Here is a 23,289-nt window from a genome sequence, read left to right on the forward strand (position 1 = left end):
TCCCTACATTAAACATCTCGAAATGTCATCAAATAAGACTTCTCAGTCTGGGTCTGGGTTGATCTACAAGACTAATCGAAAGACCTTTCCGCTGGTTATTTATAGGTAGGAGATACGCAAATTTCCATTATCTAACTCACAGCATAAAACTAACAATAGTAGCATGAACTAGAAATAAATCTAAATAAAAAACGTTAAGACAACTGGATATTTACGGATATGGGCAGCAGTGGTTGAGGTTAAGAATAGCTTTCCACGCAATCACTCCTTTAAAATCTCTCTTGATTGACGGCAGACGCAGATGCTTCCATGCCGTCTGTGTGCTTGATTGTGAAAGAAACTCAAGAGAAGCGTTTTCCAGCGGATACCGATCACCATTCACGCATATCCAGAAGCAACTCATGCTGAATTTGTTTAAATTTAAATATGTCCCCTATCCTGAGATGAATCATCGAGCGTTTCTACTCCTCCTGTACCTTTAACTAAATGCCAGAGAGACAAATGTGCGAATATCATAATGTGACTTGACTCACCCTCCTACGGCTATGATTCACTTCTAAGTAACATCTTTTAACTAATCGCAAACTTAAACACGCTCTTTAGTTCAGTGGCGTAACTGCGTTTGGATGTCTCTTATATTATAATTTGCTGAACTGACTGCTTACAGTCGATCCTTTGAATATCTTCAGGGTCTAGTGGGAACATCCGAGTTCTCGCATTAATAACGCCGTCTTTCTCTCTCATCTAAACAGCCGCGTTTGTTTTGTCGGAAAGGCTTTTGACCGACGGAGCTGTTCGAGATGAATCTCTCATGAGATGTTGATGTTTATATGTTGAAGGATGATTTAAACAACAGCTTGTGTATTGCACCGGAGGGGAACGTCTCGGCATGTCTGAATTGATATCATATGGTTGGAAGACAATAAGAAAATTGGACGACGGCATTTCGAAAAGAATTAAGGCTTGTGTTCTACACGTTCTAAATAAACGTCTAGTTATTGGTTAATTGTAAATACAGCAGCGGAAACAATTAGGAGACCATCATAATATTCTGTTCAGTTTCTTTTGATTTACTATGTATAGATGTGTGTTTAAGTAAAATGATCATTATTGTTTCATTCACGTCGGATTTAGGATATTTCCCACCAAGATATGTTTTGATACATCGCCTTTCTTGGCATCCTTACCAACCGTCAAATTCACAAAAGTTGCCAAGTTTAAGGATTGAGGAAAAAGACTGAAAATTACATTACACAAACAGTCACTTATACAGTATATTATATCATATACATGTATAGAATAATAACAATTTGAGATATATACACGCTGAGTTACAATTGTTAGTACCAACACTATAACCCGTAAAAGAAGCCGAAAAGATTTTGTGTGATAATAGACATTATGTCACAAATGCTGTCAATTGCACGTAGCTTATATTGAGTATTCCCCTTAAGACATTTTTATCTTGCTATAGTCCTCTCTCTCTCTCTCTCTCTCTCTGTGTGTCTCTCTTTCTCCCGAGACTCCAGATCTCAATCACATTCAGCACCGCTAAGGCTTAATTTCATCCTGCACTCAAATGTAATCTCATCCCTTCTTTTCCAAATCTTTCAGAGTAATAATACCCTTAATATTTTGTGCCTGTTTCTGGTATGTTTAGTTTCTTATTTGTGCAGTATTGTAAGGAAATGTTCTATTCTTCTCTGTTCTTTGCAGGTCCTGTCTCAATTTTATAGTTTAATTAAATGGCATTTAATATTATAACTTTAATGCTGAATACTGAATGCTGAATGCTACATTTTTTGGGGTTATGGCTGGCAGCAATGAACGCCCCTGTAAAAAATCCTTTAATAATGAGTAGTTTTTATTTCTCGCTCTTATTCAGACTGGCTCGAAGGGCAGAGTTAGATTTGAAATTACACAGGTCAGCTTTTCCAAAGCAAAATCTATTTAAAGCGGCATTGTGCAATTTATTGTGTTCGAATGTCCTATTTTAATTTAATGTGACGGGACTGTTACAAAGCTTATGTAGGTCAATTTCCCCAAAAGGTATAAACTGGAAAAGATTGCTTAGTTTGCTTAAAGGGACAGTTCATCCAAAAATAAAAATGCTGTCTTCTGACTTCCAAATAGCTGTGTGTTCAACAAAGAAATTGATACAGATTCAGAACAACTCGAGGGTGATTAAATGATGACAGAATTTGTGGGTGAACTATTCCTTTGAACATTAAGCATCTAAAAAAGCCCAGCAGAGCCAACCTAGCTCAACCAAGTGAGTTTGAGGCGGGACGATCTGTTAACCCAGCCAATCGAAGAGGAGGAAACCATTTTCACTTATATTTTATATACACTTATATTTCAATGCTGTATTTTAACGAAACCTATTATTCACTCACCCTTTCACGAGTTCAATCACGATAAAGTCACTTCCATCTCCAGAGTTAAACAGCATCAAACCATCTGGGCTGGTGGTCTTGAACTGAAAGAAGAGGTGCATGGACGCGTACGCTTGCAAAGTGGACAATGCCACGTAACTGTCTCGAGTCCGGAAGCTGACAGGATCTGCCACGATGCGGCGCATGCCGAAGCGTGCGTTGAGCTCACAGTAAGAGATGTCTCCATTCTTGCACAGGTCCAGGTAGGGCATGCTGTTGAAAGAGAGGCCCTGTAGGTGGCCGATGAAGTTAGATGGCATGACGGAGATAAAGCGCCGCTCGGTCATGATGCCAGTCTCTATGTGGTGGAACTCCAGCTGCGTGTGTGCTCCGCTCATCTGGCCTGTGGCGGAAGGGAACACGCTCGATTAGTCAGGTCTGGGAGTTGATGATATGAAGGAATGGCGTGCTGCCTGAGCCCATCCCAAGGCAACTGCAGCTTTTGATGTTGAATTCAGAGTTGGATGTGCGGTAATGCTGAACTTGCATGTATGAGTTGAATTTCAAACTCAAAGGTTTATGTGTAATCTTTGGCTTGAAATATTTTTAAACTAGTCAGTAACAGCTATGATAGATTAACTTCACTGTCATGCTGTGTTCAAACCAGACGTGACGAGAAACCAGAAATGTGTCTGTTGTGAATGTTGTGGGATGCCACTGATTCCCAGCCAATCAGAACATATTTGTTGTTCAATGCACATATATTCTAAGTGGGATTTTGGACTACTGAAATTTAATGGGTGGAGCTAACAAGCAGGATGCAGATGCATCTAATCAATCAGATCAAAAACTCAGATTTGCGTAAAATAGAAAGCTATTATTTTTTTTCGATGCTCTACTGTGTCATCATATTTAATGTACGGCAGGATTTTGGACCAACGGTTTGAAGGTGGGCGGGGCTTCCTACCACAAAACAGCAAGTGATCATCTAGTTATAACACAGTTTCTACGTACACATTTAGGTACAGTATTCGCAGCGAGTGTGAGGTCGTTCTCGCTTACCCTCCACGGTCACATTGTCAACAGAGAGCTGCAGGCTCTTCCCACGGCGCACCACCTTCACAGAGTGCCATTCATTGTCATTCAGTTTGTGCCCTGCGAATAGAGTCTCCGGTCCTTTACCTGCATAGAAAACGGAGCAAAGTCACACACCGCTGTAAGCTGTCTATCTTATCAAGACGACACACTCTGCCTCGCAGGCCTGGTGATCTCCCTCACACATGGACAAATACAGACACGCACTTATGGAGCACTGACAGGACGGATCTACAGACACCACAGAGAGTTCACACTCGCACGATGACACTTGTGAGCGTACACACACATACATGATAATCCACATATTTACATTTTCGCACAAGCACACGTCCACGCAAATCACAAATCTTATGATTGTACATATGGCTGTTACATACTGTATGCGGTAATAGTTAAGAGGCGCATAGACTGTGTATATATTCTCTTGTTAAGGTTTAAATGTGTTCATACTGACTTATGCAAAAAAGGTTAATGGATGTGGTTTGTTTACAGCAAATATGAACCATGACCTCTGACAAACAAAGGACATTTTGAACTGTATTTGGTTGGTTGATGAAACACATCTAAGCATTTATTTTCTAGTTAAAAGGCTTAAATTAAGTGTATAATTTTGTGACTTTAGCATTTCAAAACTGAACGGTGACAATATATCGTTTTTCAAACACACCGTAAAACATTTTTTATCGGATTTTCACATATTTCCGAAATGTGGTAAACAATGTCAATGCAAATGTAATGACATACAGGTGTAAAATAACATGAAAAACATTTACATTTTATTTTGCATAACTGTTATTTTACGCATTTTTTTGTACGGTGCAGATTTTTTTCAGGTAATGCCTTAAATTGGTCAAACAAATGAAATAAAATATGTTATTTTAAGACATATGCATCACAAAGCAGAACTGCAGGAAAATAGTTTTCGAACACACTATAGAAACTGTAATTTTACAGCTTTTTACTGTTTTCTTTGAGAGATTTGTATATTTTAAATGTGGTAAATAAAATGTACTAGTCGGGTTTAAAATAACAAAATTTTAAACGTTCTACTTTTCCTTTGGTGCCACAGTTTACCATATAAAATATATTTTTTTATATGCCTCCAATTGGTCAAACAAACAAATAGTCCTGCCCCAAACTCACACTATTGGTTAAGCCAATGTTGTTTTGTTAGACTGGTTGGGAATGTCTTATGGAAGAGTATATGGGTAGTTAGTGTGTACTTGGTGTGACAGCAAAAACATTTCAATAAAAAACTAGCATAAGACATATAGAGAGATTTATCTTCATTGTTACTTTACATTACACATATAGATATCAATAATATGAAATCATTTATTATTATCAGTTTATTTTTTAGAATTTAGCTGTCACGCCATAGCACATGTCCGATCAACAACCCGTACACTTTTTCAGTGTCCAAAAGTATTATTTCTAGTTATCTCTGCACACTTTATTGTATCTTAACATTACAAACGAATCCCACACAACATTCAACTCTAACTTGTTTGACATCTAAAAATGTTGGTTTTTCTAAAAAGCTGTAAACGTTCCAGTACCGCCAGACGGTACAGCTCTTCTGCCACATCTAAGCAATAAATAAAATAATTACATTTATAAAGGCACATTCTCCTTAAAATGAGTCACTCACAGATACAAATCTCATTGATTCACTGTCTTAAAAACATTGCTTCACTCCGAGTGAAACAAACAAACAAACAATTGCGGCCGCCTCTGCAGCAGTTCTGCTCATTATAAGAGAAAGTGACTGGTGATGCCTGAGAATTTGTGTGTAACGTGAGACAAAAACATTTAAAGCCAAATGAATGGAAATTGAATTGGCCCTGGGTATGTGCATAATCATCTTACAGGCTCAGGAGTTTTATGGCCGAAACTGTGCTGCGCTTCAGTACGCAGGTTTTAAATGACAGAACACATACAATGGCAAATCCTTCACAGACCTTAAGAGTCCTACGACTCACACCAAACCAAAGTCAACCACTGTACATTCACAGGTATGATGCTAAAGCTGTGTTTATTTTACGGCTCTTGACTCAATAACCACTGTCATCTTTTGGAACAGTGGAGTTACCCAAGAAGCACCACTGTTGTATTGGAACGTATGTACAAAAACAGATGATGGTCCAATATTCACTAATATTCAGATTTTACAACAAGGCTTGCTTTAGTTAAAAAAACAATTGACTTTTCAATCCTGTATGACTTTGTTTCTTCTTCAGGACACAAAAGAAGATATTTTGAAGAATGTGAACAACGGCGGTACTCTTTGCCTTGCATTTTGTACAATAGTAGTAAATGTTCGATGTTCAGTTGCCAACCTTCTTTAAAATATCTTCTTTTATGTTCAGCGAAAGTAATAAAGTTACAAAGGTTTGGAATGACAAGAGCGTGAGTGAATATCCCTTTTTCATGATTTCTATCAAATCTGGCGGTATGACAGCTTTTTTCGTCGTAAGGCTGATAAAGCAATTTACAAGTGCTTTCGAGTGTGCATCCCGGGATTTTTCATTCTAGTCTTCCGCAGAGCAATTTTAAGAACCTCGTGCTAAAGTATCAGCTTTAAGATGTGTTTGCTGTGGGCCGGCTGCGCGTTCAGAGGCGCCTGGGGTGTGCGAGGCAAAATGGGTCAGGCCGAAGCAGCTGCCTCAGTCTTCATCCCGTGGAGCGGCTACTGCCTGACATGGCGGTTCAAAGCCCCTCTCACCACGCTGTTGGCTAGCCTAATTGGCTCTGCTGGAGTCAACAGGCTCTCCGGGGACCGTCGTCAGCCTATTTGTAGGAGTGTTGCATCGCTGGCGAAGTGGTGTGCTGCAGTAGGGCGGCTCTCCGACGACGACTCGAGGATGCGCATGCTGATTTTGACTCGAGATGTGACCGAATCTGCTGAAACTTTTAAGTCATTTCATGAATGATTTCAAAAAGATGAACTCTGTGATCTAGCAAAACATCTGGTATTCAAAGGCGTTCTCCTGGCAACTAACAATCGTGCTATTAATTAAATAGAGTACATTGGAGTAAAGTTCTAAATGACCGGGTATATGTCACATTATTTGCATTTGAGTGTGTCTATGTCACATCATCACGGTAATTAGCTCTTCTCGTTCTAAAAAAAACCTCAAGTGAGTGGAGAAAAAAAAGAGAATTGTCGTCCTACACCTTCTGGCAGCTTGTTAATTCAATCTAAATTGTTGCTCATCCTGCTTTTAAATGTGGGAGTGCGCTCATCGTTTTAGCTTGGCCTAGTATTACTCAGCGTTTCACATTAAAACGGCCCCAGCATAAAAGAGTAGAGTACAAATAAAACCTGACAAATATTTTTGTGCGTGTAAGCAAATATGAGTTTAGGTACGACTCGAGACGCTATAATGGAATTCGTATCGACGGCAATGGTTTTATGCAGATCTTACAATATCAACCATCCGTCGTTTGAGGCATTGAAAAACATCAAAAACGTATCGAAACCTATTTTCATGGTTTGCTTCATGCACCATGTCATCGAAATCTGTTTCGTATTCACGACGACCCTTTGCTGCGCTGTTTAAAATGCACATCATGGTGAGGAGAACAAAAATGATTTCCAACAGATGGCAGAGGGCCCTAATTGGGTATAATTTACTTTAACTACCAGCATTTCTGTCTATTTAAAAGTCAATTAACATTTTGCTGTCATTAAAACTTCCATCAGTCTAAATATGTTTGACACATCCATTGAGTTAATATTGGGAGTGTAGAGAGGACCGCGAAAGCCTTCCACGGGTTAACATATCAAATGATCGCGCTCCTCTCATTATGAACATACATTTATCTTCCCATGACCAGGCGCGGATTCATCATGGGCTGAGCATTACGCGTGATAAATGCTTCCTCGTGTGCCAAAGAGTGGGCAAAACATTAAACTTCATATGTGTCATCAAATCTGTTTAGAAACATATATGATGACACGGATGTGACGCTCCTTTCAATGAGATGATTTGTAGATTCAAGAAATAGACCTGAATCATTTGTACAGCATGAGACTGAGGGAGCGCAAAATCACATGCAGTAAGTGATGGTGTTTGTTGCCACCTGGTGGTAAAAAATAGGGATATCGTGTGATAACATTTATTTTAATTTATAGCTCGGTTCAGCCACACAGTGTCAATACTGTGATCCAGCTCGGTTCACATATAGTGTATAGATAATAAGAAATACCTGTTTACTCTGTGTGTGTGTGTGTGTGTGTGTGTGTATATATATATATATATATATATGAAGACTTTGTTTCCAAAATGTGATAAAACTGTTTGTAAAAAGAATCATGCTTTTTGTTATGTTATCATATTTTTATTGTGTATTAGTTGGCTATATTGTTTGAGTTATTATGGCTTAAATCAAAACAAACCAACTGCAGTTTGATCGGAATGCACAGTAAAGAAACATGATCTCATTTTGAAAATAAACTCTTCATATTCATATTTGCAAGTTTGGAAAGGCTTGACTGAAATGTTTTTTTTAATATTCTTACAAATATTTGAATTTTAAGGCGTATGCTTTAATGTCTGAAATTCCTTTTAGACACAAAAATATAATATATCCAATATCAATTTCCTTCATTAAAAAACAAAAAAATATCTTAAAAAATACTCTTTAAATGGAAGACTTCAAATATTAAAAGGGAGAGCAGCCAACAAGAGCCCTGATCAACTCTTTATAAAGCTTCCCAGGTTTCTGAATAATAAAATGGCAAGAGGCCGATTTTGCTGTTTTAAAGATGCTATAGAAGATGGTATAAATAGAAGATGTTTTTGAAAATGCCCAAAATCATTATTATGTTTATTGCTGGATTTTGCAAATATCAGAGCAATAAAAAGTACCAAAAGTCCTTTTCAACTTTGACAACACAGTACTGGAAGAGATACTTCACCCAAAAAGGAAAATTCTGTCATAAACCAGCGGGAGACTGCCTATATTAGATATTATTTACTAGAATAATTGAACTTGTTATATAAACACTGTGTACTGTGTTTGACCTTTTTTGTGCTTTTTGGTTTGTCTTTATTCCCCTGTAAACCTGCTGTGGAACAATGCACATTGTGAAAAGCGCTATATAAATAAAATTGAATTGAACCCTTAGATTGTTCCAAACCTCAATCAATTTCTACTTTTGCTGAACACACGGGAAGAAATTTGGAAGAATGTCAGATCTCACCCACCATTTACTACAATTTGGACATCTGAGGTTTTGGAAAGACAGCGACGATAAGTAAGTGTTTCCAAACTTTTAACTGGTACTGTATAAAGTATAGTGCTCATAGAGGACAAGTATTCACCTTCATTTACATGTATGGTTGTATTTTCTAGCAAAACAATGACACTTTGAAAGGGTTAAAAATCTATTGATTTGTATTGTATAAATTATTTTTTAATAAAATGGTGGCACCAATAAAACACTGGTCTGTTTATGTGAGCTTCCCAACCAGTCAACACATCCACACAGGCTAAACCAATAGCATGAATTTTAGATTGAAACAACAAATGAGAGGGTTTGTTTGAGAAGACATTATTAAGGTCACAGTTGTAATACAAACAAAAACCACAGAAATGAAACACTTCACCTTTAAGTGCTGCTTTGTTATAATGCCTCTACAGTTCTTTTAATAAGAGCACAGGGTGCCTATTTACTGTAGTGAATGAATCATAAGCATAACCTTCTGTAATGTCATACTATTGTGAACGTGATAACATTTCTAAAGAGCAAAAGCTATTTTGGAAACACCTACGGTACTATTGTACCTTATGACCAATCGTGATGATTAAAGAGATATTTTAACATTATATTATATGACTGAACTCTATGAAATACATTTTAGTATTCCAGAGTTTCTTAACCTCTTAACCTCATGAGCTGCCTGATTTTTGAGCATTTCAGAACATGATTGTTGAGTATTTTAGATTTCAAAGTCATGTAACATTATTTTGCTCCATAAGTGTACTGTCACTCAAAACAATAAACATAATGTATTTACCTAGCATTCTAAATGACGACATACCATAAACTATACTATAAAAACCCAACCTCAACAAACATTTTGCATTTCTATCGATATAAAAATAATTCTTTCACATTTGTGCCCGAAGAAAGGTTTTGTCAGCTACAGCCCCAACATTTGTCCCCAAACAACCACACTTATTCTTCATTATCTATTGTGATATTGACCTTAAATTGCTTTTTTACTGAGTTTATCATATTTTTATGCCCCAAACACAAACCTTTATGCATTTTACATTTTTATTAAGACATTAGTTTGTTTATTACTGTAAGTCATTGTTTGGTCCTAAAGCAGGTGATTCCATCTTTCACTCTCCTTATGGGGCGATTGGTGCCCACATGTACTGAAAACCTGATCCCCCACACAACCACACACCCTTATGTCCAATTGCCCCCCTCGCAAGCACACAACTTACCTCCAGAAACACTGAGGTATGCGCCATTCCCCAACACAGATGCATGGATGTAACACCGCACAAATACAGGCACAGACAACCTCATGCCTGATTTGGCACATGAAGAAATATCTCCTTTTATTATATGGTTTATTATTGTATCTTATGTAACGGAGTCCCATGGGGACGTGAAATATTCTAGACCATCTGAGGGGCGGTGGGGAACATATGGTGTTGAAATGGAAACTGTTGGGATGGTTATGCTTAATTTCAAACACCGCAGCAAATTGGCATATTTTGCAGAACAAAAGAGATTGAGATTGAGGGAGCGCGCGTGTCGGGGAGAGATGCAAATTGGGAACACGTTCAAAAGAATATTTGCGCTAACAGTGACAGGATTACGAAGGAGGAGAAGAAACTTTGGATGATTCGGGGACTGGGCATGGAGAGAGCGAGATAGAGAGAGACAGAAATAGCAGTGCAGATAAAAGAATCACTTACTAAGGTTACAGTCTATCCCGATACAATCTGGTGGGAGAGAGAGTGAGATGGTGAGATTTAAAGGAAAAGAAACCAAAAATTAAAACCACATCCTTCAAGGTTCAATCTGCAGACAAACAATTTATTTTCGCATAGAGCCCACCATCCGGGGACAAACTGGGAGCCAGAGCTGCCCCCCCTACATGAGCCCACAACCCACAATCAGGACGAGAGGCCGCACATCTGTCCATTTCTTCTCGATGGAGGGAACAAGCAATGCCAAGACCAGATCTGTTAGACAGCTGGCAAATTGATACAGCAGAGGCTTTGAAATACAAACATTTTGGCTGTGCTTTGCCTCCTTCCTTGCTGTGGGTGGGGCTTGTATAGTTGTAGGTGCGAGCAGTCTGCACCAGCAGCCAAGAGTTGCGGACAAAAATACAGGTTGCCAAATACTCATCTGGATCGGTTTTCGGTATCATCTCAAGCCTCAGATAGCATCATGTTGTTTATTGTCATCCGGTCGAAAAAATTACAGCTACGAAAACAATGAGTTGATTTAAATAATTGCGTGCAGCCTTGCGCATTTAGTGCCTGGTTAAACTGGATTACAGATGGTTGGTGAATTAAACGCAGGATTTCTTGCTGAACGGCACACGCAAAGATAGCACTGTCGTTTTGGCCCTTTTTAGACCACCAGGCAAAACATCACATTGTTTGTTATATAAATGAGTATCTGTCAATTATTTATCAATAATCTAGATCATTTATCATTTTCATTTAAAGTATGATGAGAAATGCGGTTCGGGCTGATTTTATTACTAAAAACTGATCAATATTACTGAAAATAATCATGAATTTTATTGATCAGTGTGAGCACTCTTGGCTGTGGTGAGCTCTCAAGCTGTCAACCGCTACAGAAGAGTGACCACAGACAGCCAGGGACCCGTCTCACTATCACACTGCAGTTAGACAGCCCACACTCCACTCTCTTCTGGACTGGAGCTGTCTGCAATCTCCCGTACAAACAGCCGCAGTCTGCCATCAGAGCGCGAGTCTGAGCTGACAGGACAGTGAGAAACTTCAAGGAATTAGAATAGTTTGGTTCTGTGCTACTAAGATGAGTCAATGTGCCTCTTAGGAACAAAATACAGTACATGATGGGATGGTCTCTCTGGCTGTCTGTTCCAAAGCTGCAGAAAATATAGCCATTGAAGGCTGCACAGGTGAGAAGACAGTGAGGATGGCAGAGAGATGGAGAGAGAGAGAAATGGAAGAGAGGGACAGAGGGATGGATAGAGCGGTGAAGAGAGAAAAGGAGAAAGAAAGAGCGAAAGAGAGATTAAGAGAGAGAGGAGGGAGGAAGGGAAGGAAGGAGAAAGAGAGGGAGGTTTAAAGCGAGAAAGACAGAAAGAAACTGATGGGAAGGATGGATAACGGGATGAAAAGATGGAGTGAAGAGTGGAAGGGAGAGAAACAGAAACAGAAAAGGAAGAGAAAGAAAATTGAAGAGAGGGAGGTAGAGAGGGAAGGGAATGTGGGATGAAGAGAGTGACGAAGAGAGAGATAGATGGATGGATGGAGCGATGAGAAAGAGATAGAGGGATGACGAGAGGGAGAAATGTAAAAATGATTGTGGAATAGTTGACGGGAGCGAGAGAGAAACAAATATGAAGGTAGTTAGGGAGGGAGAAAGAGAGACGTAGGGATGAAGAGGGGAGGAAGAGAAAAAGAGAGAGAGACAGAAAAGGAGATAAAGGGAAGGGGGTGAAGGTATGAAGAAGGGGAGAAAGAGAAAAGGAGGACGAGCAAAAGAGAGACAGACAGAGAAAGCGAGAAGAGCATGAGGAATGAAAAGAAGGTGAAAGTGTTGAAAGGAAAGAGAAAGACAGAGAAACAAAGAAAGACAGACGAAGAGAGTAAAGTAGGGAAGAAGGGAGAGAGAGAGAAAGAGAGAGAGATGAAAAGATGGACAAAGAAAGAACAGAGAAAAGAACAGAGAAAGAGAGAACCATAAACAAAGGATTGAAGGTGAAATGCATTGTGGGAGAGACCCGAGCGGAAGCTGACGTTCTGTGACTGGACCGCTTCAGGTCAGAGTCTGGAGGTCAGCGGGGTGGAGGGGTTACCTAGGTTGACGGTGAGTCTGACTCTTCCCCCGTCCAGCTCCAGGCGCAGGGTGTCTGCGGACTCTTTAGAGGTGGTGGCCATGAGCAGACCATAAGCCCTCTGAGACATGAAGCGCAGCGACACGTCCTCAGCCTCAGTGTGAACAGCGTGAGGCATCAGGACCTTCAGAAACATGCTGCCGTCATAACTCAACACTGCCGACTCTGAGAAAGCAGATAAACAGCAGAACACAAGATTAATGCACATTCAATTACTTCTGTTCAAGCAGAATCCAAACTCACGAGAAGATGAAAGAGAAACAACAGAGTCATACTGCATACAGCTCACAATACATCACAGCTTCAAAGAATAAACAATCACATTATTGTATTGTGACCCAGATACAAACATAACACTGCTGTCCTAAGCCTATTCTTAATACCAGCATGTATACCTGCAGTACTACCTACATTTACGTACTGTAAATTTACTTACAGAAAGTGTACAGTTTAGTCACAACAAATGAGATTTACATTAAGTCACTATCAATAATAATACTCTTAAAATGAATCAGCATTCACCCGAATGTGTTCTCATCATTTACTGACCCTCTCGTCATTTCTCACCTGTCTGACTTTCTTTCTTCCGCAGAACACAAAAAGAAGATATGTTGAAAAATGATTTCTAGTCAATGTCAATGGGTCAATGGGTACCACCGTTGTTCTGTTACCAACATTCTTTAAAATGCCTTTTGTGTTCTGCTTAGAAAGGAAAGTCATACAGGTTTGCAATGATATGAGGGTATGATATAAAAGAGTGATATAAAAGAGTAAAAAAATTAACTATAAGATTTATTTACAGTAGCTAGTAGTGTTATGATGATATCGATATCCAATTATGATTTAGAATAAAATGACACTGCATGTCTATGTTTCATTTACTAGCCGAGTCTCTACTATCATTTTTGAGATGGACACCACGCGGCCACATTGCTGTTCAATGCAAATGACACCAGAGGGCAGGAGAGAGTAAGAAAAGGGCCCCAAACAGACCAAACAAAGGTCCAGGCAGGTGGGAGATCTGATATGGCTCAAAATCACAAAATAAAATCCTCCAGTCAGCAACCTTACTCTCTCCACAACACGGCAAAACAGCGAAAAATAATCCAATGTTTAATCCTCGCTCCCCACTGCTAAAAGCCCTGCTTTCCTCACCCCTCTCGCAGTTGGGTCCCAGATATCCAGTCCCAGTGCAATCGCACACGTGTCGGTTCCAGCCCTCGCGGCAGCGCCCTCCGTGAGCGCAGGGCTCTGAGCTGCACCTCCGATGGGTCTCTCTCGTGCAGAAGCTGCTGACGCCCGGAGAGCTTTGAAGCTCCGCCAGCCGTCGCAGGTCTTTGCTGCGGCCGTCTAGAAAGAGATCGCGCGCGCAGCCCACGAATCCCAATCTGAGGGAGGCGGTCCACACTTCAGGGGGGAGAGCGAGACCGCCGCTGTCCTCAGGCAGACCCCCCAGGTACATATCGCCATCCAGATCAAGGACCTCACTGCCCTCATTGGTGGAGAAGGGCATGCTGCGGCCGTTGACAGAGATGGAGCCTGGAGACACACGCGATAAAGAGAAATCAGTCAATTGCACTTTATGTTGTTAAAAGGACCATTAAAGGAACTGTTCGATCAGAAATAAAAATTCTGGCATCATTTATATACCCTCATGTCAATCAAAAACTTATATGACTCTTTGTTCTGTAAAACAAAAAAGAAGATATTTTGAGAAATGTCTCAGTGGTTTTGTGTGCATACAATGGAAGTCATTGTGGTCTGGTTCCGAACATTCTTCAAAATATCTTCTTTTGTGTTCTGAAGAAGAACAAAAGTCATACCGGGAGAGTAAATTGCTATATATATTGTTATATAAAGGTCTGCATGAAACTGCAGAGGGGTGCACATTCGAAACTAATAAGGGTTTTCCTTGCAGGTTCAAGTAAAGTTCTTTCTGTGCTCTGCTTTGCTGGTGGAAAAGGTCTTTAGCCTGTTCCCCTGGGATTTGCTAAATCCTGTGCCGGGGCTGGAGCTTTAAACTGTGCCGTGTATTTGAGTCGAGCTGTGAAAGTAATAAGAGGTAATGAGTGGTAGAAGAAATAGTGCACAGATTTAACAGTTTGTGAACTGTGAATATCAGATGGATCCTAAGCAGGCGGAACAAGGAAGTGTTTTAACAGCAGAGATTAAGAGAAAATGTCCCTTCAGCCTCACGGTACAGCTGAAATCAAAAAGACAGGATAATGTGACAACTGTGACAGCGTGACAATGCTGATCATATACTCAACCTCATTTTGTAACCATTTTTGAAAAATGGCATGACTATTCGTTTTAATAGAATGAAAGTAAACGAAGACCTTAAACTGCACAGTGACCTTAAACTGATGAAGATGTTTTTGCGCTTTGTATTAATGCTATACCACACAAAGGTATTTATATGACTAATGATAATAGAAATGATTTTATATTTAATAAATGATATTTTTATATGAACTTTTTTATGTTTTAATAAATCAGATCATTCAATTCACACTAGATTGAATTATGTGTTTACAAAGTTTACTTTTTATTTGGAAGATTTAATACTAAATACATTTTGGCTACCATATTAATAAAAAATTGTTATGTGGCTATAGAATACTTGGAATATTTTAAAGATCGCATTTATTTGTTAACAATATGTGTGTTTGTAAATACATAAATAAAATCTATTCGTATTTTGATAATCAGATCATTCAATTTATAAAAACATCGCTTGTATGATATCATAGACCATACCATTTGATACCATATGTTTCTAAAGGTTTGTGACACATGATGTGTGAAACATTCACTTTCATTAAATAAAAAATATGTGTAATTTTCTTAATTAACCTTTTATGTTCTGAAAGTGACATGGGTTTGAAATGACATAAGTCTGAGTAAATGATGACAGAATGTTTGATGAACTGTGCCTTCTTGGCTAGTGCTGATCTTGCAGTACCCTGACCTTTCCTGCCCTCTCTCTGGAAATCCACGTGGCACCATTCTCCATCATTAACCTTCTTGTTCCCGGTTTTCATTTTGATGCTTCCGGAGCCCATGTCCATGAGCAGGTAGAGAAATCCGTCAAGCAGCTCCACGGCGAAAAAGTCCACCCTCGGCCTGCGATCTTTCGAACCCTGCTGCCGCCCGTGACTGAACAGCAGGAGGCCGTTTGGCTCTGTGGTACGGAAGTCGAAGGACACAGAGCCGGTTTTCTTAGCATTCCAGCGTGGCAGGGTTACGTAAGCAGCTGGCGTGTCGAAACTGACGGGGGCTAAAGCGGCGACATCTTCGCAGCGGAAGGTCAGGTCACCGTGGAGAGTCACCTTGGGGTCACGCATTTCAGCCAGACGGGAGAGCTCCAGTCTGAACTCATTATTGGTGTACACCACCTGGAACACGAGCGAGAGAGAAACAGAGAAAGAGACAACATGATAGAAAAATACCTTTAATGAGTTTTAATGATCCTTCTTTGTCTTGTGACATGCGCCATCAAGACAGAAGTGTTTTAATAGTCTTTCATTTAAACGTCGGTAGAAAAACTGTGACAGAGTTGGTAAATTGTTATTTTCAATTAACTATGATTCATTTGTGTCACTTAAAATGATAATAAACACAGTATGCATTATTCTCTAACTGTATGCAACTATTGGTGTTTAGTAAAGATGAGGTAACCAGCAGTTTTTGACAATTTTGACAGCTACAATGGTTAAAAACTGTCTCTAATCCCTACATACATTACATTTAAACAGGGATTTGTTGGCCCATCATTAGTTTCACAAAAAACAACAATATTGTGATAAAATCATTCCCATTCATTATTTTGCGCGTGATAACCATGAAATGAAAATCTCATACCATGACAGCCCTAATGGTGACAATATGAATATAGAAATTGACTATAGGCTATTTTATAAATATATCAATTAAAAACGATTTTGCACATTGAAATTATACATAGTTATAAATTATAATGATATATAATTATAAATCAAAAATGTAGAAATTCTATATAGCTGGGGCCGGTTGCATAAACTGCTTAGTCTTACAAGAGACTTTAAAAATCTAAAAAGTAAGACTTATTAGTCCTAACTAATTGCTAGTCAGTGAGACTAGTTGTTAAGACCAGTCTTAACTTAGCGGCTGTGTTTATGCAACTGGCCCCTGCTCTCCTTCTGAAACCTTGCATCTCCGTATTTCATGTTTTTATATCCATAAGTCATTATTATTAGTCACCCTTTATGTTTCTCGCTATTTTTCAAATATCTTACCAATAAAAAGTATTAAAATGTGCTTTTCAAAAAAAATGTTAAAAATTTGACATACAGGGTTCCAGACGGAGGGCGCTGATATTTAATTTGTCAGTATATATTCTATATGATAGCTGAAAAATGTATGTTCATTTATTTATATACATTTTTTAAATGATGAAAATGTATGTATTTTTTGTTATATCACTCAGGCCAAAACTGTTATAAACAAACTGCATCAGATGTGCAAGCCTCGGAGGCATGGGTTTCAACTGAGTAAACAGCAGCCTCTTTAAAGACTCAAAACAGGAGTAGATCACATAAACCTAGCGACCCCAACCAGAGCGTTACAGAAAACCCTCCGCTAATCAATATTCTGTTTCATTAATATAATGAATCATCCCCTGCTTTGACCGACGAGACAACATCGGGCACTGACAATGCCGAAGCTAAGTGCCTCTCTCAATTGTACGGATAAATGACGGCCGAACTGAATTCATTGTGAAGTCAACAGAAAAAGCCTCGATCAAGGCTTGATGCAACGATACAGCGCAATCTCTCCCAGCCCACACACACGAAGCCAAACCGCTCCTAAAATAACATTCCTACAAATACATGAAAGCGTCCCCTGGGGTCGATTCGTTTTTGGAGTCACGTGCGCACTGTCTCCGTGGCCAGATGGGAAAATCAGCCCAGCGCGGCAAACACACTTTTCATTTTTACACCAGCCACGCTCTCAGTCCAGAGATGATGACTGACGCTTTGTTGCTTGGTGTGAACTTGAGTGTCTCTGAAAATAACACAAGGCGGCCATGTTTCTCGTCAACTCCATGACAGAAAAATAAAAGGAGAGGTTGGAGCAAAACAAGAGGTGCTGCCTCAGAGGGAGAGAACATGAAAAATGCAATTACTGCCAGAGACCGTGCAAAACAAATCTGTGGGATCCATCAACGAGAACGTGCTTTAGACCCCCTCCGATAGCACAAACCTGAGAGTCTTAATCTTCCTGCTTCATTATCAGATTGTGATGTAGCTCTTTAATCTCAATGTTCTTTATAATGTCCCTTAAGCACTTTCATTCTTCTATAAAAAAAATTGTCTTATGTTTCTTACGCCTCATCTCAGAAAAAGTAATAAGTGTTGCTGCTAAGGCAAGCATCACCATGAAGTTAGGGTCAGGGATTTTTCACACCTTTGCAGGCTGTGAGAACTAACAAATGCTGCATCCGGACAGTGAATTCTAAGGTAGGAGGCACGTCCGAATCCACTGTTTTCTTCACTTCCTGTATCTGATCGATTCTCAAGGCAGCACAGCTTTACCCCTTCCCGTCTTAACACCCCATGATCGTGTACGTATGTGAGAACGGAGATTGGTCGAGAAGGGTCAAGCTCCCGACTCAAAACGGCACCCAACGGAACAGCATCTTGTTCATTTTAGTGTTACAGTATAACTTAAGCGTTCTACAACTTTTAACTGCAGTTGTACCAAGAAACTAGTATTGCAGTTTTAAAATATTTGCTTTGTTTCTTGCTACATGCTAACTACATATCACATATAATTTAAAAACAATGCCTGTAAACTTTGTGCAAAGCTGCTTGAGAAAACCCTTGGCAGTGATGCAACGTTGATTCCATTGGCTAATTAACTTAACAGGTATTCTATTACGTGCCTGATTAAAAAATATATATTAAAAAGTGTTATGACGCATTAAGTTTAATCGTTGAATATGTTAATCACTCTCTTATCACATTTTACTTTACATGGCATCAGTTAACATTTGGTAAACATGCTAACAGCGTTACCAAAGCTGTATGTTGTTAGCCAACTAGCACAGCTACAAGCAAACAGCTACTACAGTATAGCTTATTAGGGCAAGGGCCCCGTTTGATTTTTCCAAATATCTTCCTTTGTGTTGAATTGAACAAAGAAATGTATACAGGTTTGGAACAACCTGAGGGTGAGTAAATAATGATTTCATTTTTGGGTGAAATGTTCCTTTAAAATAAGCAATTTGTTCTAATGCAATCAGAATAAAACTAAGCCTACATTTCAACAATGTAGATGTAAATCTGTCTCTATCAGAGTGGTGGGACCTAAGCGCTCAAGCTTCTAGTAAAGATCGGACCACTGATAGTAACTGTATGGTTGAGCAGGTAGAGACGAGTGGTGATTAATAGAGTCCAGGGTCAACGAGACAGAGATGGAGAGCCTGGGACAGTCGGATGCGGATCCATAGAGGAAATCAATTTTTAATTTGGCTGTCACGATAGTAAAGCTGAAACTTCAACGGTAAAGACATGATATAAATTATGGGACGCGCTTGGAGGGGTGCGAACGGACGAGAAAGAGAAGAAAGCGAGAGGACAGATAAAGAAGAGGTAAAAAAAGAACAGACGCTTACGAGCTACAAAGAGCATCAATAAAGTTCTCGGGAAACTTTCGGGCCGTCTTTGAGGCGGACGGCAAAAGGAAAGAACAAACCGTTCATGAAGGATGTGGGCCGCACTTACATCTTTGAGGCAGCCCATGAAGTTGTTGCTCACGGGGGAGCCGGGCAGATCCGCCGTGTTTGGACTGCCTCCCACGTAGAAGAAATCATCAGATCCCAGCATGGTGTAGTCCTCTTGAGTGTAGCCTGTAGTGGTCAGCAGCCCGTCCACTGATATCGTTACCTGTATATATAAAAGCCAATGAAGGTAGGAAAGAGAGAGAGAGAGCGTGGGAAATCTTTTGATAAAGCAACAGGCGCTGTCTTTTACGGCTTCCTCTAAAAGAAACCTGTGGTGTGTTTCACGAGGGGGGTCCTTTGGTTCTGTATGCATACGTTAGCGAAGGGCAACCCATTTATATGTCTGCTATTGCTGCTGTCTGAATGGGAGAACGCACTGTCGTGTGTGCTTGTCGTGTGTTGGAGAGGAGAAACGGGAAGGGGAGGTGTGGTCTTCAGGAACTGACAGGACTTTCTATATGTTGAGTGGGTTAGCAAGTGATGTTAAGGGTGACTGTGCAGTATTAGTATAAAAGGGGGGGGTTCAGACACAAAAATGGTTGTTAGTATAACATAGGTTGCATTTAACTGTTAGTGATCAGTTCTGATAAATTACTTGAGTAAACTGCACACATTTGGTAAAAGTGATGAACAGAGTCTTGAACAGAAATACTTCAGTGGCGTAAAGCTTTTAGTTTGGTTAGTTCACAAGCCATGCGTGATATTCAAGACGACATGGGCAACAATTGCAGGAGCCGCCAACATGTCACGACGCCAGCACTCTCAATTTAATGCAGCCAATACTCTCTGTGCCAAAAAGACACATTTGGAAATAATAAAGGCAGGAAACGCTGGCAGACATCCAAAACAGGTGCTTTTCTTATACTCATAATAAGTAGTCTGCTTGAGGTGTTTCCATGCCGACAGACAGAGAGGATTCATATTCCGTCTCGTATACTGTCAAATATTGCGTGAACATTATTATTACTGTGGACAAGTAGGCAAATCTTAAAGGAGCGCTGCATATTTGCTGGAAATTGTAGATGGCTCACATTGTCCTGAAATTGAAACCCATTACGTGTCCCGACCTTAAGAAGAGAGATAGAGCAGAGAAAGCGGGAGGTGGAATGGAAAATGAAACAAAAATATCGATGTATTGCACCGCAAACAACAACAGGGACAGTTACTCGTTCATGCGTTGAAAGCAAATTATGCAGGGGCATAATGGTGTGGAAGCTGCGTATCCATATAAAAAAACAAGCACGAGTACAGTGATACGCAAAACAAGGTTTTGGCAAAAGAGAATGGCACACGTTATCAGCGGCTTAAAGAAAGAAATGACAAGAATCAACACGTAACAAAAAAAGCAGGTGTGCCGCTTTGTCACAGGAAGAGAAGGGTTAAGACAGGTCAGTCGGTATTCTGTACTCCAGTCGGAGGGTTAATAACAGCTAGGTGGCACCGGGTATGAGGCTGCAATCATTTTTATCTGATTCTGTCATTTTCCTTTCGTATAAACAGCAAGTTTTTGTGCTCGAGCAGAACACCTCCATTCGTCTGCCCAAGGTCATTCCTTTCATTTGAAATTGTGCGGAAGCTTGAAATTACAAAGAGAGTACGACGGCACGCTAGCAACTGTTTCTTCTCATTTAAAACACAAACATTTACAACTATTTACCGTTGTAGTCACACATTTTTATTGCCTTGGAAAATATATCTAATGTTCTATGAACGCGAGCCCTTGTAACCCTTCTCTCCTGTGGCTCAAGCACAATGCTGGGGAACATTTTTGAAAGCAAAAACGCTGAATTATTAAAAGCTACATCACACAGCACGCTGTAATCTTTGTCTGAATTACTGCAACAATTAATAAAAGCAAACATCAAAGAGCAGAGAATAAGAGCGAACCGAGCGAGTGGACAGAAACGTTGCTGTGGTCAAACATTTGCTTTGATTGTTTTATTTCCCAGGGATGTTATTCTGTGCCCTTTCACTTTGATTGACACTGGATAGATTTTTTTACCCATTTTTGACACTTGGCATGCATGAATGTGATTAACCTTCACTGTGTTTCAATCCTATAGACAAATATATTTTACAGTTAGTAACAATGTCCATGTATTTTATGTATTCTATGTATTTTTATTGAAATTTTAATGGTGCTCATCATATTTCTATACTATATTTCTTTTTTAATCTCTACTGTTTGTTATAAACTGTATTGACCTGCTTTGCAACAATGCAAAACCATCAAGTGCTATAGAAATAAACTGAATGTACAGTACTGTAGATTAACTCATATAATACTCAACGTATCATGGGTTATTCTTGGATTACCTCTATGTTCAACCTTCGTACTGATATGAATGTAATTTAATTTGCTCAAATACTTTGACACATGCTAAAACATTCCGACTAAAGTGCCTGAATATTTCTATTATAATTCCCTGGATATGCTTCCTTCTGCTACCTAACATCAACACTAACACTAGCCAAAACCACTGTACTTTAACCATTACAGTCTGTCGTTGTCAATATAGAAAAACAAGTTGTATCCGCCCAGTGTCAGCCATAGTTCAAACTCTTACAGAATCTTATAGCATCATTTATGTCCACTGTAGAAATGTACGGCCAAATATAATGAGTTATTGACAATGAAAAGCCATTTACAACTCAAAATGTAAAGGATATGAATGTAGGGAATGATGAATGGTATCCAAATAAAACATACATAAAAAACTACAAATGGAAAAAAATGAACTTTTGCATGGCACCTTGGGATTGATGCCGTTTTTAAAAATGTCTTTTGTCGTTTCTGCACAGTAAAAGCAAAAAGAGATAAAAAAAAGAAAGGGCCAAACCAAACTAGGCAATTAGAATGTGATATCTACCATATAATGCAGTTTGTTTACCGTAGGGAGTCCGACCCCTGCGCGCTTCAAAAAAAGAAAAAACAAGGGAGGGAGAGTAAAATTACATACCATAAACTCCACAGAAGCTTGAAAACTATTAAAGATGAATTCACTAGCAACTTGAAGCACATTTAACCATACCACGGAATGAGTCTTTTGTTTTAAAAGGACTACTGTCTCCACCCTCCATTAGAATTTCTCTTCTCAGGTAGAAAAAAAAACGAATATTTTGGACACTGTCAGTGTTACGGTGAACAGATGACTCACATTTCATGGAGATTTTTATGTTAGTATTGGAGGGGTAAAGGCAGAAGGTAAACAATGACAAATCCACTTCAGTATTAGTAAAGGAGAGAAACAGAGAGAGAGTTTAACTAACTGTCAAACAAAGATGGTTCAGGGGTGTTGAGGGGGTTCTGGAGGAAGGGGTTGGAGAGCGGCAGCAGCATTACAGTAAAGAATGGGAGCAGCAGCACCGTAGTTATTTACGGTAAATGAATGACATCAAAACAAAAATGTCAACACCGTTATTTGGCTGTTTATGCCTGCCTGGTGTCGGCGAGCTCAATGCCGGATCATTTGTGGCGGCGGAAACAAAAATACTGCTCATTCGTTAACAGATGCGAGGTGCGCCCCCGGCTCCTGCTAAAGGTTACGGCAGTCAAACAGAGAAATAATCAGCACGAGCAGGCGCTGGCGTTCCGCGTCCGTACGGCGCCCCCTATCGTACAATCTTTCTCCGGCGATAACGGATTGAAAACAATCACGGTAATGGGTGCAAAAATCTGCCTTGACTGTGAGCGCTGGTTTTTACAGGCTGTGACAAATAGACCTCTTTTTTTTCTTAGGTTAAATGATTAATAGTAAACATTGCCCCTCTTCAGATGATGGAAGGCTCGCTGAATGCAAATGGATTTTTTTTGTTGGCGTAATTGGAGCGTATTCACTGTTGTGGAGTTAATCACTGAGACAAAACCGAGCGGCTCAGCCCGGGCTTGAATGGAGTTGGCAAATCTAAACACTCCTCTTCAACAGGGACTCGCACACACACACACACATCCACGCTG

At 39.7% G+C, this 23,289-nt stretch overlaps 1 protein-coding gene across 1 annotated transcript in view; it reads right to left on the reverse strand.

Moving 5' to 3' along the window:
• nrxn2a (neurexin 2a) overlaps positions 1 to 23,289 on the reverse strand; it is a 265,411-nt gene that overhangs the window by 155,025 nt on the left and 87,097 nt on the right. The window contains exons 6-13 of the mRNA XM_079486587.1: positions 22,223 to 22,246; positions 19,333 to 19,494; positions 15,537 to 15,963; positions 13,721 to 14,104; positions 12,527 to 12,730; positions 10,419 to 10,445; positions 3,438 to 3,557; positions 2,397 to 2,778 (exon numbers count right to left, since the gene is read on the reverse strand). Coding sequence (XP_079342713.1) covers positions 2,397 to 2,778; positions 3,438 to 3,557; positions 10,419 to 10,445; positions 12,527 to 12,730; positions 13,721 to 14,104; positions 15,537 to 15,963; positions 19,333 to 19,494; positions 22,223 to 22,246 — 1,730 coding nt within the window. The remainder of the gene's footprint in view (positions 1 to 2,396; positions 2,779 to 3,437; positions 3,558 to 10,418; positions 10,446 to 12,526; positions 12,731 to 13,720; positions 14,105 to 15,536; positions 15,964 to 19,332; positions 19,495 to 22,222; positions 22,247 to 23,289) is intronic.

This window comes from Barbatula barbatula, assembly GCF_947034865.1.
Source record: "Barbatula barbatula genome assembly, chromosome: 22".
Classification (NCBI taxonomy): Eukaryota; Metazoa; Chordata; class Actinopteri; order Cypriniformes; family Nemacheilidae; genus Barbatula; species Barbatula barbatula.